Genomic DNA, 24,987 nt, shown 5'->3' with positions numbered 1-24,987 from the left:
CGGTTCGGTTTCAGGCTCTCAGCAAAGTCTCAGGGAGAAGTTGTAAATGAGAGTCTCCCTGGCGGTGCCTATGCAGTAGAGCTCCTGTTAATGTGTAAGACGCTTCTGGTAGGGGAGCTGGGAACCCAAAAGCAATATTACTCCCTGACACCTATAGTAACACAGTCTGTGATTGATCGGCGATTTGTTGTGGCCAAGCCAGAAGGCTGTAGAGAACACGCCCAGAGCCCACCGATCCCCCTGCGTTGCCTCAAAGAAGCTTCCCTGTCACGGTTTTCTTATCGGCCCACCAGGCTTCTAGACAGGCTCTGCCACATAAATGACAGGGTCCGAGCCCTGGCAGCCTCTAAAAGATCAATAAAGAAATTATAACCTGCACACCTCCAATGTTCAACTTTACCGGTCAAGCAATTTACCTAATAGTGCTTCCTTGTTACCCTGACCAGCTCCTGTGAGGTACAACTAATCCCAATAACATGAGACAAAAATCTGTCACACGAGTACAAGGTACACTTTTCACAAGCTCATTAGTGGCATCAATGGGCTTTTGAAAAGTGCACCTTATACTCATGTGACAGATTTTTGTCTCATGTTATTGTGATTAGCCTCTAAAAGATGCAACATGGCTTTCAGGGAGAAATTCTGCCCCTACTGCCTTTTCTTTTTTTTACGTATATTTTTATTGATTTTTTTTTTACAACATATAACGTACTAGGCAATGCTTTGTTGTTACAGGGTAGTAGCTCAAACTGGCTGTGTTGGTTGTGGTACAATTCCGGCGTACGTATGTTTGCGTGTTCCCTCTATCCACTGTCCCAGTAGGAGGAAGGGAAAGAGGACAGGAAAGGAATTAAGGTAGAGAGCGAGAGAGGTAGCATACAGGAAGTCTTACTTTTTCCAGTTTATTTCTTGATCCGGCGGGGGTATGCTTGAGCTCCGATTGGTTTGTTTTGATAGCCCTATTCACAGTGGGTCGTATGGGCCTAGGAATTTGAATTCTGGTAAGTCACGGACCTTGCTCTAGCCCTGCAGACAGCAGTCTGACATTTGACAGATTCCACCAAATCACTCTTTCTTTCAGAAGAAATCTTAAGTGACTGACTCAGCACTAGCCCTTCAATGTCAACACTGACGTGTTATATTGGCTATGCCAATGCTTGTTTTTATTGTGTTTCACTGCGAGTTTAGTGCTCTCAGGTTCAAGGATAACATATTTCCGGTCCCTTTTGTTACCCATGGACCCTTTTCTCACTGTATTCTACGGACGCTAACCATTCATCATGAAATAAAAAATAAAATGGTTATTGTTGACGCTAAACTTCATCAGCAAAAAAAGCAGCATGACGATATATATGCGGACATACATCATCAGACCATCCATCACACATGCTTCATGGCATATGCACATTTGCACTTATACGTTGTGCCAGTGCAGCATTTCTTTTTTTTAAATGACTGTTTCAAGACGGTGGAACCACATCTTGCAGTGGTAAAAACAAAAAAAATGTGCAAAAGTGGCTTATCTAGCAAGGAGCACCCCACCACAAATTGCAGGAGCTGAGAACTCCAAAACTGAAATTGTAGATAAGAAAACGCGATAGAGAGGAGTGATGGAAAGGGAATCAGCGGTTGAGCAAACGGGTTCAAGTAAGACCTGAGGAGAGACTGGAAGAATGGGGGTAGGACAGATAGGAGTGCAACAGAGGAGTTGGGCAATGTGAAAAAGAAAAATCAAGAAAATAAGGCCTTTGTGCACTGAAAAAATTTCGGTACACATTTGCTGTAATATGCTATGTGCTTCAGTACTAAAATCATTAGACTTACTGACCGTAAAAAGTAACTCATTTCGAGGTTGCAAAGTGGAAGTTATATCTCATGTTTAATTGAAAAGGTTAATTGCGTGAGGTGGCAGTGACTGCAGGCAAATGTAAACATGGGCCACAGAAAATATTTCAAACACGCAAAATGTGATAGGAGGTCTGCATGCAATAAGTCTAGCCAATGGCAAATGCTCAGGATCGTATTTCAACCCGTCTTTCTTTTTCCCACCAGGCTACCTCAGTTTGGGCACTCCACACCATTTCAATCAGGATAATTTCACTCAACGCCACACACTGTCATGCCCATAATTCAACTCTATACAATTCGATTCCATACCACATAACTCGACAACAAACCACATAATTCAACTCAACAACACAATTACGCAACATACCAAATACATCCAATACACACCACAGAATTCCAAATCTTGCCACAAAATTCAACAGCACACGACATAATTAAACTCCACAACATACCACTCCACAAAATGCCATTCCAAAGAATTCCGGTGCATTCAATACCACATAATTCCACTACACAAATCCACTCCACACCACACCACACAATTTCTCCACACACAATTACATAACTAACAATTCCAATCCAACCCACATAATTCTACTCCACACCACATACATCCACTACACTCCAGTCCAAAATACATGGGTAAAAGACATTTGTCATTTACATCGCCAATACCTCCAACTCTCAAAAATGCGAGACCAATTTGCATTGCAAATAGTTGTTTAGCATAGCTGTTTTTGCCCCTTTAGAGAGAAAGCTGTACCAGTTGTACGAAATAATGGTGCAGAAAGCTGGATGCATCATATCTTTGCTTTGAAAGGATACCTTTTATTACCTTGTCGGAATGGTGAAATGTCCATTGGGTGTAATGGTGGATCCTCTTTATACCAGTGAGCACTTCAGCATCTTGGAATGGAAGCCACAGCTTCATTTAACACAAAATAAGCAGCATTTGTCCACCCCTCTTGTTTTGAGGACTGTCCGGAAAACAGGACTAAACTGGATGTTCGGAAGAGGGTGGCACAATTCAAGGATGGATAAAGCTTGCTAACCTAGAGATCAGCGGTGCCCTTGCAAACCTAAGTATAGTAACAGTTTTGGAAGTGGAAATGGATCTACTCTGCGGCAAAAGTGCTTCTCTTTGCATGGTTGGCTCCCACTTTTTGCCTGGTTCTGATGTGGTTTTAAATGTACTGCACCGGGTCCCTGCCAACCAGGTGCCGTATGCCAGTGCTCCTTCCCTAAAACAAACTCCAGATTGGTACATCTGCCCCCTGAAAGTCCCTAGCAACTGGTACAATGGGTACCTAGGGCCTGAGAGCTGAAGAAGGTCCCTTAGGACCCCCCTCACTGCGACCATGCAACTGCCCTTGCAGCCTGCATGCCCCTGTGAGGGAGAAAACAACAACGTCTGGGTGCCATGCCAGCTAACACTGCCTAGCAGCATAAGTAAGTCATCCCTCTAGCAGGCCTCACAACCCTAGGGCAGTGTGCATTATAATACGGGTGAGGTCACATCTGAACAAGCAGATATTCCCCACACTATTGGGCACCATTTCCCAATATTGTAAGTGCCAGTAAAGCCTTAGAGAGTACATGGGCTGGGAACTCGAGTTCCACAGCACCATGAGGGCTTTACTGAATATAGGAGTGTATGAAACCAAACTACTCCTTTCAATAAATCCACACTGATGTCAGTGTGAGATTTATTGTGCCATGTACCCAGAGGGCACCTCAGAGGTGCCCCCTGAATCCCTACCAACCCTGGTGTGGTCTCTGACTGGATTTAGGCATCCAGCCACCACCAGACATGTTTCAAGACCCCTGGGTGGAGAGCCCCTGCTCTCTGGGACCGGAAACAATGCAGATCATGGGCAGAGATGTCATGCCTCCTCCCCAGGATAGGTCAGTGCTCGAAGAAGGAAGCTTCAAAGGCCTGCTGCCTTTGTAGTGCGATCCTCCGCCCCTGCTGCTAGCAGCAGATGGCAGTCCCTGGTTCCCACCCCCACTTTGGGCGGAACAACCAGCGCAAAAATTTAAAAAGATAGGATGTGTACCCACCCCTGCCAACCCCACCACTAAGGTGGGGGGGAAGCGAGGTGAAGCACACTTTTCAGTCCCCACCTTCTTGAGGATGGGAGGACCTCTCCAAATCAGGGCTAGGTCTATGCCCTATCCCACAGGCAGGTGGCATAATAGAGGGTGCAGTCACCCAAAGTGAAGTGCCCATTGGCTCTACCTGCTACTCCCCTAAAACACCTCCTAAATTTAGTATATAGGTGGCTCCCCCAGACCTGGACCCCAGATCTGCGATGACTTAAGAAGCAAGAAGACACCCTGCGGGCCGGTCTCCAGCTTCGACGAATCCTGCGACCTGTCTTGCAGCCCAACCTCCAAAACCCCTGGGAGGACTGTTGCCTTCAATATAGACTCTATTCTCCAGAGGACAGCAGACCTGTCAAAGAAGAACTAAACTGCAAGAACCGCCACAGGGATTACTGACCCTGATCAACACGACTACCTGCTGCAAAAGAACAACAAAAACTGCTGCAGTTGAGGACTGACACTGGTGTTGACGCAACTCACTGCTACCGAAGACCTCTCAAAGAGTGCAGTGGTTTAGGACCAGCACTTGTGTTGACGCGACTCTACCCTGCCCAAAGTCTGCCCTGCAACTGGACGACCTCCAAGACCTCGAGGGATCCTCTCAGCCCCACGATTCATGCTTTCGGGCGCCTAGAGCCTGTACGCTCCTGCTAGTGGCCCTGTCGGTCACCTCCTGCACCGCCGTCTGCGATCTCTCCAAGACGATCAGACGGCGGCAGCAGCCCCCCACCTGAACTACAGCCTTCGACCGCCAGCGACCGTGACAGTAACTGTGTTGGCAAGCCTGCTGAAACCTATCCAGCTCATTGCCCTGGCCGACTGTGAAAGATAAGATCATTGCCGGTATCGACCGCCTCTTGAAGATACTGAAATCCACACCGTATGGGTACCCCAGTCCCCCACAACCGACCCGGCACTTCGTGTGGGTCTGACCACCAGGGGACTGGAACTGTAAGTTATATACTCGCTTGATCCTCCACAGGAATCGTGAACTATTCAAATATTGCACTGTGACTTTTGAACATTAAAAGTAGCTTTACTTGAAGCGTACTTACCTTATTACGAAGCCTTGGTCTAAAATAAGCTACAAAGTATAATTTTATAAAATTGGTCAGGATCTCCTTCTTGAGTCGTGTGTTCATTATTGATCATTGGTGTGCACTTACACTCCACTGTGTTAGGCCTAAGGCTACTCACCCACATTAACACTAATAGAGCACTTTGGATTTTACAATGAGCCCGGTCTACTTTCGGCGAACCCTTGTACTCTGTGCATGGTATTATCACCTAGTGACAATCATATACAGAGCCAGCTTCCTACACACTCCCTATATTCGCTTGCAGTGTGAGAAATAAGAACATGGGAATGGTGCATTAGTGTTTTGCCGAGCTCTCCTGCATGTACAATACATTGAATCCAGTCAGCATGTGCAATCCCACAGTTGAGCATGCGATGGCTGGGTGGTTGCAGACTTAGGGCCAGATGTAGGTAATCCCCGATTACCGATTCTTAAATACCGAATCATACCGATTCGGTATTTAAGAACTGGCAATCGGGATGTAGGTATTTTTACCAATTCAATTACCGAATCGGTAAGATTCGGTATTTACCGAATTGGTATTTACCTATTCGGTAATTGCCATTGATTCCTATGAGCCTTGAGGCCCATAGGAATCAATGTCAATTACCGAATCGGTAAATACCGATTCGGTAAAATTACCGAATTTACAAGGGGGACAGGGTGTCACTTTGACACCCCGTTGCACCCCTGAATCTGGCTTGTGTGCAATGTGACACACATACATGCCCTTAGGGCATGTATGTGTGCCACATGGCAGCGGTGTCCATGCACAGATGTGCATGTACACAGAAATTCATTATTTACCACCAAGTATTATTTGGTGGTAAATAACGGATTCCTAAGGGCCTGTGGCACTGTTTTCAGTGCCACCTACATCTGGATTTACAGAATGGGTACATTTACCGATTCGGTAATTTACCAAATCGGTAAATATACCGAATCTGTAACTTTACCGATTCTGTAAATTTAGGCCCCCTACATCTCAACCTCCAAATACCGGTCGGTAACGGCCAAAATAGGCCGTTACCGACCGGTATTTGGCGACCTACATCTGGCCCTATATGCGTAGAGCAGACTACACCAGAAACCATGTGATAATACAGACCTGCTATGCTGCAATACGTGATGTTTCGTTAGCCAGAGAAGGCTCGAACTTTCGGCGAACCCTTGTACTCTGTGCATGGTATTATCACCTAGTGACAATCATATACAGAGCCAGCTTCCTACACACTCCCTATATTCGCTTGCAGTGTGAGAAATAAGAACATGGGAATGGTGCATTAGTGTTTTGCCGAGCTCTCCTGCATGTACAATACATTGAATCCAGTCAGCATGTGCAATCCCACAGTTGAGCATGCGATGGCTGGGTGGTTGCAGACTTAGGGCCAGATGTAGGTAATCCCCGATTACCGATTCTTAAATACCGAATCATACCGATTCGGTATTTAAGAACTGGCAATCGGGATGTAGGTATTTTTACCAATTCAATTACCGAATCGGTAAGAGTCGGTATTTACCGAATTGGTATTTACCTATTCGGTAATTGCCATTGATTCCTATGAGCCTTGAGGCCCATAGGAATCAATGTCAATTACCGAATCGGTAAATACCGATTCGGTAAAATTACCGAATTTACAAGGGGGACAGGGTGTCACTTTGACACCCCGTTGCACCCCTGAATCTGGCTTGTGTGCAATGTGACACACATACATGCCCTTAGGGCATGTATGTGTGCCACATGGCAGCGGTGTCCATGCACAGATGTGCATGTACACAGAAATTCATTATTTACCACCAAGTATTATTTGGTGGTAAATAACGGATTCCTAAGGGCCTGTGGCACTGTTTTCAGTGCCACCTACATCTGGATTTACAGAATGGGTACATTTACCGATTCGGTAATTTACCAAATCGGTAAATATACCGAATCTGTAACTTTACCGATTCTGTAAATTTAGGCCCCCTACATCTCAACCTCCAAATACCGGTCGGTAACGGCCAAAATAGGCCGTTACCGACCGGTATTTGGCGACCTACATCTGGCCCTATATGCGTAGAGCAGACTACACCAGAAACCATGTGATAATACAGACCTGCTATGCTGCAATACGTGATGTTTCGTTAGCCAGAGAAGGCTCGAACTTGCAGCTATACCGGATAACACAATGGTAACTTGCAACACCGAGAACGAGATCTCAGCAGTTAATAGTATTGGCACACCCCAAAAAAACCTGTAGAGTACAGGGCTAGCAGAGCATGAATGTAGATAGGATACTCTAAACCCATCCAGTGTTTTATTTGCCGCCTCCTAAAATTTGTCCTGTTGCACTACACCCACGTCGACTAATCCCTCACTTCCACCCAATGATCTACTGTTTGCCACCAAAAACCATGGTTATCTGACCCCTCCCCTGCCCCCCTCCCCCCACTTCCAGCCTTTGTCACACACTGATGCTTCTGCCGCCCCATCTCGCAAAAACCTGAACACTTAAAGGAGATGAGGCGGAGCTCCACAACTCTCCATACTTCAACACATTTTTTAGCTCTGGGTTCACAAATAAATGTTTCTACACTGGGAAAGGATGCAGGAGCAGTCTGACTGTGAGCACTGTTTGGGGGACAGGGTTGTAGATGCAAACAGGATCCTTTAAGAATAAAAATGTCAACGAGGCTTTCCTAAAACTAGAATGGAAGACAATCTTTCTTAGCTGCAGAAGCAAGCTGTTCCACAATTTGGGGCCTAGCAGTCTGAACAATCATCCACCCATTCATACTAGATTAGTCTTCATGACCTGCAACATCAACTGGTACTCAGAAAGAAACGACTGTGCAGGCACGTAGAGACAGAAACAAATTTGTCAGACAGGATTGTGATCAAAATGGCACTATTTGGGCATTAGACTAATGCATTTAAACGAGATTCCCGACTAAAATCAACACCCCGTTAAGTTTTTTCTTTGTGCCAGAGAGACATATTTGGAGTATATCAACATTTCAGGGAAGAAGGATACATCCACAAGGCTCCATCCTGTACCATCCATTAATTTCTCATCTCCCCACATTCAACACTCTCAGATACCCTTTTAGTTGTGCAAAGTTTTAGACCAATAAGCGAATCATCTAAGGATTGAGAGATTCTCTCCATTTTAATTAACCGATGAGCTGATGAAGAATATAGTTTACAAAAAAAAAATTGTGACTAGGGATGAGATTTAGCCAATTGTTGTTTTGGAGTTACCAAGAAGTTTTAGTGACTCTTCAGTAAAATAATAATAATATTAATAATAATAATAATAACCTGCAATAGATAGAGGTAACTGTAAGCCTTTCACAAAGTCAAATTGTGTACCTCTCTGTATTGCTAAAAATATATTGAATTGTTTGAAACTGCATGAAAGATCTAACGTTGCTTTTTTTCCTCTTTTAAGGTTCTCTCATAGGGCATAAATATGGACCAACAAAACCAGAATTATTACATGGTCTGCAGCACTCACCATTTCATACTCGCCGGATTCATAGCCAGTTCTTTTGGTTTTGCTTATCCGATCAGAAAAATCTGCAAAGAAGAAAAAACGAGATAAAACAAAATTTAAAAATTTACAAATGCAGCATGGTGTTATGTGGCTCTGCTGCACAGCAAACTTACCATGAATTACTTAGCCCCACTTTACCCAGGATTACGGATACGTGGTTGTGAAACATTGAACCGATATGCTAACCATCTCCGAATAAAGCAATATTAGTCTATACAATGAACGAATGCTGGCACGAAGGTTGGAAGGGGCTGCTAGACGTTCGTTGTAAAGCTTGTAATTAGCCAGATTTTATTTTGGGATGCGAGTTTCATTTCTGACCTTTTTCAATTCCCCATCCAGTAATATGCCATGACAGACTAGAAATGCCTTCCCTTACAATCTAATAGCCAGAAACCTAAACTAATGTTCTGTGCACAATTTGCTGAATCAATTGAGTGAATACAAAATAGCTACAATGATACAGATCCAGTTAATCGTGAAAGGTGAAGGCTTCGGAAATTGGTCCGGAGTTTATTTTACATTAAGACCACAACTCAGCATAAAGACTTACCAAGTCCCTTTGTGCCGACTTTTTTGTCCTTAAACTTGTCATAAGCTGCATTAGGGTTGACAATAATGTGTTCAACGCTGGTGCTCGTTAACTCCTCCTGTGGAAAGAAGAGTCTATAGATTAACCTCAGTTCATGCTCGTCTCCCCAATTCCACTGTGAACCATTGTAAACTCAACCTCTGAAAGCCATTTTTTTCCGAAATCCTTGTCAACAAACATTAAAAAAAACAGCACAAATGACATTTCCATATTTCAAGAATACACGAAAATATATTCTTGCGAGTTGTCATCAGCCTTACAAAAATAATGAGACAAATCATTTACACAGCAAACTCTGAAACCGGAAATTTTCAAATTATTTTAACTTTTGGACTATGCCTCCATTTCCGTAGATGTCCAATTTAACAGGTTAAGAACTAAACAACCACAGAAATGAAGTTCAAAATAAACATTATTTGATGAAAAATAAACGACTTATGAGCAATACCAGGTGCAATGGAAACAGAAAAATACTACGTAGGAAGCAAAGCAAGGGCCAATAAGGGAGCCTCTGACCTACTTCCCCGGTTTCCAGCAAACTAACCTATCGAACAAGTTACTTACCTTCGGTAACGTACTATCTGGTAGAGACAATAATTAGCTACAGATACCTTACCTTTGAATTCCCCAGGCATTAGACTGGATCTAGAAATGTTTGCGTGAGCAGTACCCTTTGCGCGCTCCATCGGGTGTCTCCATCCGACTCCGATTGTCGACGTTAGCGTTGGTTACGACGTCGCTGTCACCTATATAGGGGCAACCCAGGCGAACCGACTTCAGTACTTTTCACTTTTCCTGAAAGAAGCTCAGAGCCATGAAGTGACTGACTTGATTGTGAGTCATAACTAGGGCCCTGAAAAGGGAACAAGCCTAGCCCTAACACATGAGTCTGCAGAGCGGGGAGGGATGGGTGAGTCTGTAAGGAATCTGCAGCTTGATATTGTCTCTACCAAATAATGCGTTACCGAAGGTAACTAACTTGTTCATCTGATAGGGACTCATAGCTGCAGATTCCTTACTTTTGAATAGATACCCAAGCCATACCATCCTAGCAGTGGAAGTGGACAGATTTCTCAGGCTAACAAGTCCTGCAGGACCTAATGGGCAAAATGCCCGTCCCTGCGGACCGGACTGTCCAGGCAGTAGTGTTTGGCACGTGTGCAAAGATACCTGCTTTGCAGCCTGGAATATGTCTAGGACTGGGATGCCCCAAGCCAACGCCATGGTCGCAAATTTCCCCCCTGATGGAATGTGCTTGTAGGCCCTTAGGAGGCTGCTTCTTATCCAGGGCGAAGCAGATCTTAATGCAGAGAACAACCCAGCAAGAAATGTTTGGTTTCTGCACTGCTCAATCTTTTTGAGCTCCTACGTACCCCACAAAGAGTTGGTCATCCACCCGGAACTCTTTTGTGAGGTTAAGGTAGAACGACGATGCTTATTTTGGGTCTAGACATTGGAGCTGCTTCTCTTCCTAAAGGGATGCGGTGGGATGCGGAGGACAGCGTGATTGATTGACCCAGATGGAATGGGGACACCACCTTTGGCAAGAAAGAAGCCCAAGTGTGAAGCACCATTTTATCTACAAAGAGCATCATATAGGGAGGCTTGAATGACCATGCCTGCAACTCACTCACCATCCGGGCAGATGTTATTGCCACTAGAAAGGCTGTCTTGAAGCTAAACAGCCAGTGGGAACAATGATGCAATTATTTATTTATTTATAAAGTTTTATATAGCGCGAACAAGATCCCGAAGGATATCAGAGTGCTTAACTATATGATGGGAGGAAGAACATAAATGCAATATCAACATGGCTCGAAAGGAGCACACATGAGAAGTGTGAGGAACAAATTAAGGTCCCAGTGGGGCATGACAAAGGGAGTAAGTGGAAACATATGCACTAGCCCTTTTAAGAATCTATTTATAACTGGACATTTAAACAAAGAGGGCTGGTCTGGCAGCATTTTGAAAGCGGACAGAGCAGAAAAATAACCCTTGAGAGTACTTAATGCAGCGCCCTACTGGGCAGGGGTACGAATAAAAAGGATAGTAGATAAGGAAGCAGAAAGAGGGTCAATAGACCTTTCTGTACAATATTTTACAAACTTTTGCCAACGGCTGGCGTATACTGTCTTAGTGGAGGGCCGCCTGGCTGCCAAAATAGCTTTCAACCTTCCTTTGTCAGTATTTGAGGTTATCAACTGTCGATGCTCAAACTCCACGCATGGAGGTGGAGAGTTGACCGGTTCGGGTGGAGAACTCTCCACTGCTGCTGCGATAGAAGATCCTCCAGAAGGGGCAGCCTGATCAATGCTCATTTTCAGAAGATCTGGATACCAGACTCTCCTTGCTCAGTCTGGAGCCACAAGAATGACTTCGGCCTGGTCATTCTTGATGTTCTTGAGAAACCTGGGCAGAAGTGGTATGAGGGGAAAGGTGTACAATAGACCTGAGCTCCACTTGCAATGAAAAGCGTCGCCTAGCAACAGCCGCCTTGGAAACTCCAGCGCGCAATACTGCTGACATTGTGCACTCTCTACGGAGGCAAACAGATTTAACCAAGGCTCTCCCCACTGCTAAAAGAGACTTTGACCCACCTCCGAAAGGAGACGCCATTCGTGATCTGCTAGTCATGGATGGCTGAGTTTGTCCGCCCTGATGTTTAGAGAAACTGACAGGTGTTGAACCACCAGGGTTATGCCCTGCTGTTCCAACCATGTCCAGAGACACAGGGCTTCTTGTCAAAGGGTCCACAACCCCATCGTGCCCTACCTGTTGCAGTACCACATGGCAGTAGTGTTGTCCATGAACACCTGCACCAACTTCCCCTTTACAGAGGAAACACATACCATCCAGATCATTGAAGCTCCAACAGATTGATGTGGAGCCTCGACTCCACCGGAGACCAGTGTACTTTGATCTCCACCTCTCCCAGGCAACCGCCCCTCCCCCAGGCGTGGCTCATCTGTCACTACTGGGTGATCTGGTTTGGGAAGGAGAGGGATCTTCCTCTGATCCAATCACAGTTTGTTAACCACCACTGCAGGTCCTTTGCAGTTCCTTCTGAGATCTGGACTATGTCAGAAATATTCCGCAGCTGAAAACCACCTCCATTGCCACGAAAGGGGTGAAAGTGAGACTGGCCACATGGTTTTACTGAGAGGTCCAAGGATCTGGCTGTAGCACGAGAGTCCTTGAGGTGCTCCAAGACCCAGTCCACCTTCTCTCCGAAGACACGAAATCCATCAACAGACATGTCCATCAAATTAGCCTGGACATCGCCAGAGAAGCCAGATGTTCTTAGCCAGTTGTGGCACCGGAAAGCCACTGTCGACAACACAGATCTGCCCAGAGAGTCAGTCATGTCAAGGCTACACCTATTGGTGAATTTTGCTTCATCTCTCCCGCCCTTCACTGCCTAGGAGAGTACAGCCTGGGTCTCCTACGGGACCTGTGGCAGCACCTTCTCAACCGTCTCCCTAAGGGTTTGGGAAAAGCGGCCCAATAAGCATGCAGTATTCACCGACCTCAATTCTAGGCTGGCAGAAAATAACATCTTCTTCTCAAGTGTTTCTAGCCTCTTCAATTCCCTATCGTGAGGGGAAGAATGCATGTTCCATGGGAAGTGAAAGCCCTCACCAGGCAATTAGGGGTGGGATGTTGGCTGAGGAACTTTGGTTTGCATGGAGCCAGGCGATGGCGGCATGCAATTGTCATATTCACAGGAGCCCCTGTGCTAGGCTTGGACCATGTGCCTTGGAGGAGATCAATAAGTGCCTCATTAAAGGGCAATAGGGGTTCAGAGGTGGAAGCCCCATGATGAAGCACTTCGGTCAGCAGATTAGTCTGACCTGCACGGAGTCCAAGGACCTCAGCCGTCCTCCTTGCCACCATAATATAAGAAACTATCCCCTTCGTAGCCACAGTTGGCAAGGAGAGAGCATGCCAGTATCTAGGGATGAGCCAAGTCCACTGGCCTCCCCATGTTCCTCATACCAGTCCATCTGTTCTATAGAAACATCATGGTGTTCTAAAGGGTCCATAAACCCCTCCCAGTCCTCTCCTGTGCCCAGTACTCTCCTGTGCCTGAAAATGACCAGGCAATAACATTGAACTTCTGGGTTCTATACCATTGCCGGAGTGGACATTTAGCGATGCCTATCCGACTCAGTCATTGGGGAGAAGTATAGGCTGGCACTGCCTGTGGGCGCCGGCAGCACCGAAGGCACAGACTTCGGGTCCGAAGCCGCGGAAGATTGCGTAGGCACAACTGATTCGTCCCGGATCCAGAATCCGATCTATGAGGCCCAATCGGTGCTGTGGCCAGAGTTGATGGCATCAAATCCGCTAGGGCCCCTGCAGAGCCTAAAGGCTCACCAGAAGGGTCAGTCGGCTCAAATACACGGTGCATGGCCTCGTAAAAGTCTTATTTGAGCAGGGGTCACTGCGGTTCTCGGAAATGGAGGGAGGCACAGTCTACCTTGGCTCCAGTTCCGCAGAACCGTGCCTATAGGGTCGGTGCTCCCTCCCTCATTCATCGACGGATGACAGTCGAGGCGAAGATGAAGTCCGCTGTGGTCGGGACACCCTCAACATTCTGTCTGCCTCACCCCTTCCCCCTTTCCTTTACTGGATATTGAATCAGTCCAAGGCTTTACTGATTTGTGTTTGATTTATTTTCAGGGTGAAGTCATTAATCAGAGTGCTTTCTTATTGGTACAGCACAGTCAGCGTGACTTTTAGACAAAGATATGAATCGAATTAACAGGTGTGGGGCCCTTCACGGCAGAATACTTGCGGTTCTGCTCCTGGCTCCTTCTTATGTCAGGCGAACTTGGACTCGAAAGAAAGAAAGAACAAAAGAAAGGCTCAGGCTACTGTTCTTTTAAGCACTTGTTACAGAAGGAAGGGGAACGTGCACCGTCACCAGTCCCTAACGTGTTGTGCCTAGTGTGAGGGGGAAAACAATGGTGATTCAATGGTGCCCAGTAATGCACGCCCACAGCCCCTGGACAAGCCCCGAGCATGCACCCGGTACTTGCCTGCTCCCACGACCCTCCTGGGCCATGGTGTAGGGAGACCAAGCCTCCTCGCCGTCGGGGAGTACAGTTGTCCCGGGGTGGTGGGGCGGGGGGGAGGGGAGGGGGGCTTGGGTGGAGTGCTCATCAAGCTGTTTTCTGTTCCTGGCTCCGTCTCGCCGGTGCGCGGCTTCCGCTCTGCTCCTCCCACGAAAATTCCCTTGACATCCTCCTCCTCGCTCGGGGTGGTGATTTCTCGTTCCTCCTCTCCTTCGGCTTGGGTCACGTCCTCCTCTTCTTCCCGCTCCAGAACACCCGACACCACTCCGGACGCCAGACGTCCTTTTTACCGGTCTCGATCGCTTGTCCTGTTTCAGAGACTAGAGTGCCAACCTCACTTCCGGTTTCTGCATCGACGGCGGCCATGTTGGGTTGGTCAGCGTCGTCGATGTCTTGTGAGGGTTGGAAGCCATCACATCTGCTTAGACTTCTTTTTCTTGTGCCTCTTCTCTGAGCGTCCCGAAGACCTCGACTGGGAGGAAGAGGACTTGGGGCTCCGGGAGCTGTCCCGCAAACTCCTCCTCTTCTATCTGGACCGGTATCTCGGCGGAGTCCCGCTGGCTGGTGTCGACTGCTGGGCCGCAAGGAGCTTCATAGCATGCTCCCGCATGGCCTTCGGAACCATGGCCAGACAGTCCGAGCACGACTTCAAGTCTCGGATTGGCACTTAACTGGCATGGAAAGAAAATAATTGATGTCATGGCTCCTGGGTGGCGCCTACATAGGTGACTGCAACATGATAACCAATGCCAAAAATGCAACAAGCGTCACGCAGAGCCGCATGGAGCGCTCAAGGGGTACTGCTCACGTGAAAGTTTCTGGATCCAGCCTGACGCCTGGGGAATTCAAAGGTATGGAATCTGCAGCTAGAAGTCTCTATCAGATATCACAGTTCACTCCCCTTCACTGGATAAAAACTCAGGCTCCTAAGCATCTTTTGCAAATTACTCATACCTATGAATAACTTTTACATTAACGTGTTTTCATTGCCAACAGATGTGACAAGTCTACATCCATGTCATAAGTAACAATACACATATGCTTTTACTTTTATGCGACAATCAAAGTGCGGTCCTGTAACACTGTGGCATGGCAACGATCCATCCATCCATCACATCTTTTAAATCCAAGCCACACATTGTTTCAGTGGCAAACTAAATGAGCTTGCACGACAGATGCTCATCAACACTGTTAAAAAAATTCTTAACTCATGGATTATTGCTTTTGATTGCTCTCGATTTAACGAGTTGGAAAGATTAAACAACATTTCAAAGCTTAAAGATAATCTAAGTCAGAGAAGAAACCATGTTGCAAACAAGAATTCTGCACCCTAAGTGGAAGATATAATTAGCCTGGTACAGGGAGGGTCTGTGTTATTCCATGGTTTGGCTTCAAAACAGCTAATTATCAACCAAGTGGGACGTTCTAGGTTTTGCCTGCCTTGTGAAATCTATTGTATTTAATACAAATTTTAAAAGGGGCATACATCCTGCCCTCTTGGTTTACTTGCTTTTCAGTGCCTTCTGCGCTTACCACTTGCTTTTCGTCTGTTACTATTTGCTGCAGAATACTGTTTGCTGTTTTCTAGTGAGCTTCTTTTATCAGTTTCCCAGTGCTGAAGTACGGTTTTCATGCGCTTTTCTGGAACTATTTTTAATTATTTATTCTAGCCTCCTCCTACCTCCGGGGTTATTTTATTTACGTTCCTTTGATTAGCTGTTGGCTATTTCGGGCGAGCCAGAGAAAGATCTCCGTGAGCCTCCGCAGGTACGTTAAAACGTTTGTGCACAGTTTAGAGTGACACAGCAAAAATCCTCTTTGAACCACCACTGGACATGCCTGCGTTTTTAAGCAGGTAGTGCTTCCAAAGTTAAACTAAAGCTGGGTGTCTGCACTAGAGTACGCGTGCTGCTTAGGCTGTGGATTCCGGTGAGCATCTCCACAAAGGTTTCTTCTATTCTCATGCCGCCTGTGTCACACACTATGTTCTACGTATTTATTCCTTCTTCCTGTTGATGCTATATGTACAATGTTCTCTCTTCACTTCAGGTCCCTTACATTCTCCAAGTGTCTCTTAACTGGACAGTGGATTGCACTACAACAAATAGCATTCACAATTAAATACAAACGTATTTGATATGTATTTTTCTTGTGTAGCATGGAGGGGGTTTTAACATAATCAAAAGCAGTTAGTGTGCCAAGTTTAATCCCGGAGCACAGACTTATTTTGCCAGTAATAGAGATACGCATGGCCCTGGATGGCAGGCATTCGTATGCTGTGAGAGACAGGTACGCAGACCGACAGAAAGAGAGACGTACACAAACAGGTAGGATTAGTGAGACAGATAACACTCCTGAACAGTTGATAATGCAGCCCTTCTCTGCCATCCATCCAGAAGATACTGAGATTTAGGCATGCGTCTTGAAAATACCACAAAATGCATTCTGCAACTCGCCGTCTCTGTCTCTTCCCAGTGTCTCCTTCTCATTCTCTTTGCCTTTATTCGCTAGTTTATATTCCCTCCAATCTCTCTCCCTTCCTACTTCTCTGCTCTCTTTCGCATGATGTGTGACTGTTTTTCATGTTCTCTAACCTTCTACGCCCTTCTCTTTTTGTGTTACTTTCCCCCACCTCGTTGCTCTTTGTCTCTTTCTGACGATCTTTTCCACTTCCCCTCTCTAAAACTACTTCTCTCTCTCTCTAATTTTGCTAATTCCCCTTCTTTCTCTCTGTTTCGTTAGGTACCTCCTCTCTCTTTCACGTATTCCCCCTCTCCTTCGCTGTGTCTCTTCCTCACTTTCCCCATCTCTCTTCAGTCTGTTTCTTTTCTGCCTTCTCTGCCACTACACTCTCAACTGATCTCTCTCCCTAGCTCTCTCCTTCTCACTTTAAATGCATGTGTTGTATTTCACACCTATAGTCTTAAATAGGCCCTAGTTTATAATTTGAAGTTTAGAGTGTCTTCCCTGGGAGAGTGTGTAAGAAAGTGGCTCTGTATATACAGGACAAAGTAAGGTGCAGTGTGCACAGAGTCCACAGTCCCCAGAGGTTTGGCAGAGGATAAAGTTAGATATAACCTTACTGTCTAAAGTGGTAGCTCGGTCGAGCAGTAAGGCAGTATTAGAGGACAGTGTAAAGCATCAGTTGTACACACTCAGTCAGCAAATGGTCTCACACACTCAAGAACTGAACTCTAGGCCAATTGTTTTGTATGAAAATATATAGTAGTTTTATTTTAAAATCAACAAGGTATCAAAATATACTTTTTCAGGATGAGTATCTTTAGTTAAATACTTTTCAAACAGGCAATAGACTTTTTGATTACAATAGTTACAGTTGTTGCAATAGGCAACACAATTTTAAACACAATGCAACATTGAGCTCAATAGGAATTTCTAGATAAATGCAATTAGTTACTTTGTAGATGACTTTTCTAAACACAGGACTGGATCCTAGATTCAGTCCTGGGACATCTCATGTAAACAGTTAAGTAAAAGCGTTTTGGTTACAGTAGTGATTTTTAAGGAATATTATTGTATTTTAAAAGTTGAACACTTTTTTCACATAGGATCACCAATGTTATCCTATGGGAGGAAATTCACTTAGCAGGTAAGTAATGTTATTGTTACTTTTTCTTACTCAGTGTTGGATTCTGGATCCAGCACTGATGTATCTCCTGTAAACAAATGAAAAAATGTGTTTAAGTCATACAAGCGATTTTTAAGGAATATTTGTAGTTTTTGAAAATCAACACTAAAAACTTTTCTGGTGAAAACCAGACAATGGATTCTTATGGAAGGAAATTCAAGTTACTGGTAAGTGCGGTTAAAATTACTTTTCAGGGTAAGTGCTGGGCTAAAAGATGCAGCACTGGGTTCTCTCCTGATAACAGGTGAGTAAATCGGAATTCGTTGTTTAGCTGATTTTAGATTAATATTTTCAAGTTTCAAAACTCCACACAGAAGCATTTCCAAGTGAAACCAGTCAATGTTACCCTATGGAAGAAAAGTGAGTTATCGGCTTTTGGGTAAGTACTCGACTGGCAGAGTTAAGGTTCTGGGCATAAACTCAGGGGTCTCCCAGGGTCAGGTAGGTACAGTTGGTACACCTTCAGCGGCACAGGGGCAGCCGGGTGCAGAGGTAGTTAGGCCCAATGTTAGCCTACGGGCGGCAGGGGGCCTTAGGTTGGTGGCTGCTGGCAAGCAGGCCACGCGGCTGTGGGAGCTGGGCTGTGGGAGCTGGGCTCCTGGTCACTTGCTCAGGGCAAATGGGGAAGTAGATTAGGACAAAGGTTGCACTGCCTGGGGCACTCGGGCGGCTGGGTGCAGGGTGCTTTTGAGCCTTCGGGCACTCAATGTTATTCAATGGAAGACTTGGATGTAGAACAAAGGCTGCAGGCTCGGAGACGGAGATTCTTCAGGAGCGACCACCACTTCGAGAGGTAAGTTGGGCCTTGGAGGATAGGTAGGCACCCAGGAGTTGGGCACAGGGGGCCGTGGGGAGCCGGGTGCAGGGGTGTCTTTTGACGTCAGGAAATCTTACCCTCTGCTGGTCGCCGTTGGAGGGATCCCTGGTTGTGAGGCTGCAGGCATCATCTGGGTCATCGAGGAGGGTCCTTGGACACTGGATTTCAGGTCACAATCACCAGGGGAACGTCCTCAGGGTCTTTGTCCACTCAGTCCGCACAGTCCAGGCTCGGCGGGTGCAGAGTGTGCTGGATTTGCGGTTCCTGGCTGGCACCAGGGGTGTTGCTTTTTGAGCAGAACCACTGCTCATGGGAGTCCCAGTCTTTTAGTTGAGCAAGGCAGGCAGGTCCTCCGGGGTTTTCGAGGTTGCTGTCCGCAGGAGACGCCGGGGTTTAGCAGGAGCAGGTTTAAGGATCAACAGGCTGGTAGGGCTGTGGTCAAGTCAGTTGGTGGTGTTCTCTTGTAAGCAGCTGCAAGGCAGGTCGTCCTTCTTTCTTGATTTCAAATCGGGATCTGAGGAAGGAAGGTTCTGGGTGCCCCCTAAATACTAAATTTAGGGGTGTTATAGGTAGGGTAAGGGCAGAGACAAATGGGTCCCTGTCCTGGGGTGAGTACACCCCCTATCCTGCTAGCACCTTGCCCAGGATGTGCATTATTGCAGGCCCAGGAGAGTGGATGGCTCTCTACCCAGGGGTCCAGCAACATGTCTGCTGTGTGGCACCCTAGGCAGCCTCTCAGACAAAACGTGGATTGTAGGTTAGGTTTCAGGGGCATCTCTAAGATGCCCTCTGTAGTGCATTTTAAATTAAACCCCACACTGGCATCAGTGTGGGTTTAATGTGCTGAGAAGTTTAATATCAAACTTGTCAGTCTTCAGTGTAGCCATTAAGGTGCTGTGGAGTTCATAATGACAACCTCCCAGCACCACATATTCTTAATGGCATCACTGCACTTACAGTGCCCAGGAATGGCCATGGGTACTGAAGGGGCACATGGCTCATGCACCTGTGCCCACACCACTAGCATAGGGCATCCAGCTAGAGGGGTGAATGATGTATGTCAGGGCAGTGGATTTGAGGGCATGGCACACAGGGATGTGTGCCATGTTGAGACTTTGTTTAGTTCTGCACCAGGACACTCAGCCTGCAAGGACAGGGTGTGTGTCAGGGTGCAGGGCCCCTAAGGGTGGCACAATAAGTGCTGCAGCGCTTAGGGGTCTTCTGTGGTCACAATGCCCTGGGTACCTAGGGTACCATTTACCAGGGGCTGACATGTGGCCAGAGATGCCAACTGGGTTTTAGTTTCAACACAGTTTTAGGGAAGGAACACAGGCCCTGGGCACCTCATTGGCAGAAGCCTCAGTCAAAGCACAACAGCAATTCAGCAAAAAGTGGGGCATACCATGCCAAATAGATGGCACTTTCTCAACGAGAGCACATGTGACCCGATTTAAAATAGCAATGTATCATGTTTGTCATCATTCCACAAGGCTCACACACGAAAATAACACTTCTTTTATTTTTAAAGGACACTACTTCACTCATTTTTTCAAAACACGGAATCGAAGGTGAGAATTTATTTCAGGTGGACAATGCACGTCTTTCCTCTGACCTAGGCCTGACAAATCTTTGCCCACAACTACATTTTTCCTTTTGTCCTTTTTCTGTAGCATAACTATGCTCCTTCAAACTCTAATACAACTGAACTACAACCTTAACTCCGAACTTCAAAACAGCACCCCACAGACTGAAGAATACCAACAACCACACCATACATTCTACCTACTTTGTACTTACTACTACCAGAAAAACATACAGTGTCACTCCGGTGCAGTACGTCAGTGGCTTTGGAGCAAAAGGAACTCAAAGAGGATGAGTTCCTCGCCATCCTGCCTCCAACCTCTTGTCAAAAAGAGAGAGTTCACAGCAGCTCACAAGTGCATGTCCTAGTAATTCCTAAGTACACCCTGAATTGTTGCCTTTGCTGAGTGCCTGGGAAGGTGAGAAAGAACTACTCCTCACAACCTACGCTTCTTAACATTGGAGAAGGAGGAGGAGTGGCAAGCGCTACATAGGGCGGTTGAATTCAACACTGCATGGGGCACCCTTATTTGTTCTGGCTTTGCTCAGTGCCGAGGAGGGTAACAGACAACTACACCTCCCAGGCTTCACCTATTTATATTGGAGGAGAAGAAAGAGTGACAAGTACTATATAGCGCATGTTATGTAACAGCTGCGTAAGAAGCCCTGAATTGTTGTTGGCTTTGCTGAGTGCCTGGGAGGGTGAGAGATAATTCCATCTCCCAGAGTGCACGTCTTTTCATTAGAGACGACAAAGGAGTGATGAGCACTATATAGCGAGCTTCATTTTAACACTTTGCAGGATTTGGTGCTCTGGTGACAACTGCAACAACAACAAGGGGATGGAAGGAATGCTTGACCTAATCTCAGCCACTGGCAATCATTCAGGCCTGCATCCCAGTCCATCGTTTATTGCCAATCATGCTGGTTCTATGCAAATCAGTCCAGACATAAATTCCCAAGACAGGTTCTCCACTAGTATAAGAAACCGACAGTAGGACAACCAGAAATCACATTTTGTATGTAGACACATAGTAACTATGTTAAAAAGATGATTACGTGAATTGCTTTTATCATGCATATTGTCAACACTTTTTTTAAATGTATTTATTTTTTAAGCATTTTATAGATGCAATGTTACAATGGCACATAACATATACAGCAACTGACAGTACAGTATCATGTCATGGTGTCAAACACCAGGAAACGGAAAAAAACAAGAACAGTAAATAAACATCTGAGCAGAGTCCTGCAATAGGATTACATCAAAAGTAGTAGTAAAAAGTACATTCAGGTTACTTTCATAGGTACAATATCTCACATTCGTGTCTACATGTTAGCTCTGCCTCACCGTTCACTTCATGTTACCAAGACCAGAAAAAACCCTGGAAGCACACACTCGCAGTAATTAGTCCTCACTCTGTTCGCTCTGAGCAACCAGATACTCCCTCAATGGGGCCTCAATGGGGCACCGGGAGCTCCTCAGCGTATAGTTCTAGTTGCTCCTGACAGTACACCATGTCCTTCAGCCACTCGTCCACCTTTGGGCACCATCGTCCGTTCCACGTGAACAGCACCAGCCTCTTGGCCAGCACCAGTGCCACCCTTACAAACTTGCCCACTGCTGCCCTCAATGCAGCCACATAGCTCAATAGACACTCTAATGGTGTGCAATTTATCACCTGACCAGTCATGGTGTGTAGCAGAGTGACAACAACCTCCCAATAGTGATATACAGGTCCACACAAAAAAGCGAGATGGAGAAAGTCAGCCCCACCTCGACCACACCTCCTGCAACAGTCAGAATCCCTAAGACCAGGTTTACATAACTTATAAGGAGTATGGTATACCTGGTGAAGGAACTTCAAATGTATAATTCGCAGGTTTCTACTAGATGTAAACCTCCCAGTGAGCATACAGATCTGTTTCCAAACTTCAGCCTTGATCGGGGGATCAAGCAATTCATTCCAGCATCCCATGCCCCGCCCTATACAATCTGGTAAGCAGCTTCTTACTAGAAGTGGCAACTATCAGCAGCTGCAGTGCCTGTAACACTTCCGGCTCATCAGGGAAACATGTGTAATGGTCCCTCATCGCCTGTCGGAGTCTGTAGCAGGTGTAGCGAAAGAGTGGAGTGGGATTTTGTTTGTAGATCAGATCGTCCCCTGAGATATATTTCCCTTCCACGTACAAATCGCTCATCAGAGTAATCCCAGCCTCTCTAAGAGCTGGGACAGGGCCCTTCTCACTCGCAACCAACAGCGCAGAGTGTCCCTCTATAGGCAGCGTAGGCGCGTACAAAGGAAGTTTGTGAGCCCGTCTCCCAATCTCCTGCAGCGCAGAAATGGTGGTGTCTATCGTGCTTATCTCCCCTTTGGGCGTGTGCCTGCAGGTATGCGTAACAATGCCTTTCAAGGGTACAGGATGCGCGTTGCCTTCCTCCACTGCTACATGCAGTATGAAGTCATGCGCCCGGAGCCAAAAGTATGCATTTTGGGCTTGCCCACACAGATATAATGCATAAAGGTCTGGAGCTTTGAATCTTCCTGTCTCAAATGTCAGCATCAACTTATGCCACCCAATCCTCAGCTGTTTGTTCCCCCATACTAGCCTCAGCAGTTGGGTCTGGATTGTGCTAAAACAGTGGTTGGGCAGTTTGACCGAAATATTATATAACAGGTATAAAAATGTGGGTAGTATGATCATTTTAATCACCGCTATACGGTCCGCCAAGAAGAGAGGCAGACAGCGCCAGTGATCAATCTGTTGCACCAGCGCTGTATATGCAGGACCATAATTTTCCCTAATAACGACCTTGAGATCCCGATCGAATAGGGAGGTGGCCGCCGAAGTAGCAATCGCAAATTCCACTGTGTCCAACCAATGTCTTGCAGATCAAGAAAGATTGTGGAAACTAATGCACAGGCCAATAATCATTGCACATCCATCAGAGTCACCGATCCACCAGCTATGCAGGACCCCATATCCAGAAGCGGGAACCCCCACCCCCTGCGTACCCAACCCGTGGTCAAAACGAAGACATGAATTGTGGCTCATAGGTACATGTCTAAACCCCCCCCAGGCAGAAACGTCCTGCGGGCCCTAGGGCCCGAGAAAACCGCACTGAAACCTCATACTGTTCAGTCATCAATGTCCGACGTGCGGTCAGGTGACTTCCGTCGTCTTCGCAGGGATTTGGCGTGATCCATTGCAAGCTTGGGATTCGTGAAGATTTTGCCCTTGTCAGCGTCTCTAATACACAGCCTCGCTGGGTAGAGCTTAGTGTAAGGAATCTGTTCTTTAAGCAAGACCTTCTTGACGCCCTGAAATTCCTTCCAGGCCGCCTGTACGGTAGCAGTAAAATCCTGATAGAAAGAGAACGGTATACACTCAAAATATCGAGTTTTTAATATCGATTTGCATTAATATTGATTAAAAAATATAGAATGGACACAATATCGACTGGACAGAATATAGACTACAAAAATATCGAATAGGATAGAATTAATATCGCATCAAAAATATAGAATGGACATAATATCGAATGGATAGAATATAGACAACAAAAATATAGAATGGACAGAATATAAACAACAAAAGTATAGAATGGACAGAATATAGACAAAAAAATATAGAATGGACAGAATATAGACTACAAAAATAAATGGAGAGAATATAGACTACAAAAATATCGAATTTGGGGTAAGTAAGTTAATATCAATTTTAAAGTGTTTATGTTAGTATATGTTTGAAAAGTGTATATTTTATTATTTATATTAATCATTTTTATGGTATTTAATTTTTGCGTAATGTAATTCTGTAGCGGGTTGTGTGTTTATAGGGGAATAGGGTGGGAAGTAATTTAATTATAATTAAATATGTTAATTTATTTATTGATATTTATTTTGAATTAATTGTTAATTAATTATTAATGGTTAATTAAAATATAATTGGTAAATAATTTTAATTAATTGTTTAATTGATAATTATGTTAATTTTAGTAATTTATTTTCTGTAGCGGGCTGTGGGTTTATAGGGGAATAGGGTGGGAAGTAATTTCATTATAATTAAATATGTTAATTTATTTATTGATATTTATTTTGAATTAGTTGTTAATTATTAATTGTTCATTATTAAAATTATTGGTAATTAATTTTAATTAATTGATTAATTGATAAATGTTAATTTTAGTAATTTTTTTGTAGCGGGTTGTGGGTTAATAGGGGAATAGGGTGGTAATTTATTTAATTATAATTAAATATGTTAATGTATTTATTTGTATTTATTTTGAATTAATTAATAATTGGTAATTAAAATATAATCGGTAATTAATTTTAATTAATTTATTAATTGATAATTATGTTAATTTTATTAATTTATTTTCGGTAGTGGGGTGTGGGTTTATAGGGGAATAGGGTGGGAAGTAATTTAATTGTAAGTAATTCATTTTTAAATTCTTTTTTTATCTAATTTTTAATTATTTTTTAAAAGTTAATTAATTTATTGTTAATTGGTAAATAATTTGTATTAGGTAATTATTTTTAATAATTAATTTTTATTTTTAATTCATTCATTAATATATTATATAAAAGTGTTAATTATTTTAATTAATTGGTAATTGGTATTTATTGGTATTAATATTTATTTTATTTTTATTTATATATGAAGTATTTACTTTCCCTACTGTTGCACTCACTGGAG

General features: G+C 44.9%; 1 protein-coding gene across 3 annotated transcripts in view; it reads right to left on the bottom strand.

Annotated features, from left to right (window-relative positions):
• Positions 1-24,987, bottom strand: part of DCTN2 (dynactin subunit 2) — a 224,181-nt gene that overhangs the window by 93,810 nt on the left and 105,384 nt on the right. For all 3 annotated transcript variants that reach the window (XM_078688971.1, XM_078688972.1, XM_078688973.1), the window contains 2 exons: positions 9,123-9,219; positions 8,531-8,592 (listed from right to left, as the gene is read on the bottom strand). In XM_078688971.1, the coding sequence (XP_078545097.1) occupies positions 8,531-8,592; positions 9,123-9,219 (159 nt within the window). The remainder of the gene's footprint in view (positions 1-8,530; positions 8,593-9,122; positions 9,220-24,987) is intronic.

Source organism: Lissotriton helveticus, chromosome 1_1, assembly GCF_964261635.1.
Source record: "Lissotriton helveticus chromosome 1_1, aLisHel1.1, whole genome shotgun sequence".
Lineage (NCBI taxonomy): Eukaryota > Metazoa > Chordata > Amphibia > Caudata > Salamandridae > Lissotriton > Lissotriton helveticus.
This window is presented reverse-complemented; position numbering and strand designations above follow the sequence as displayed.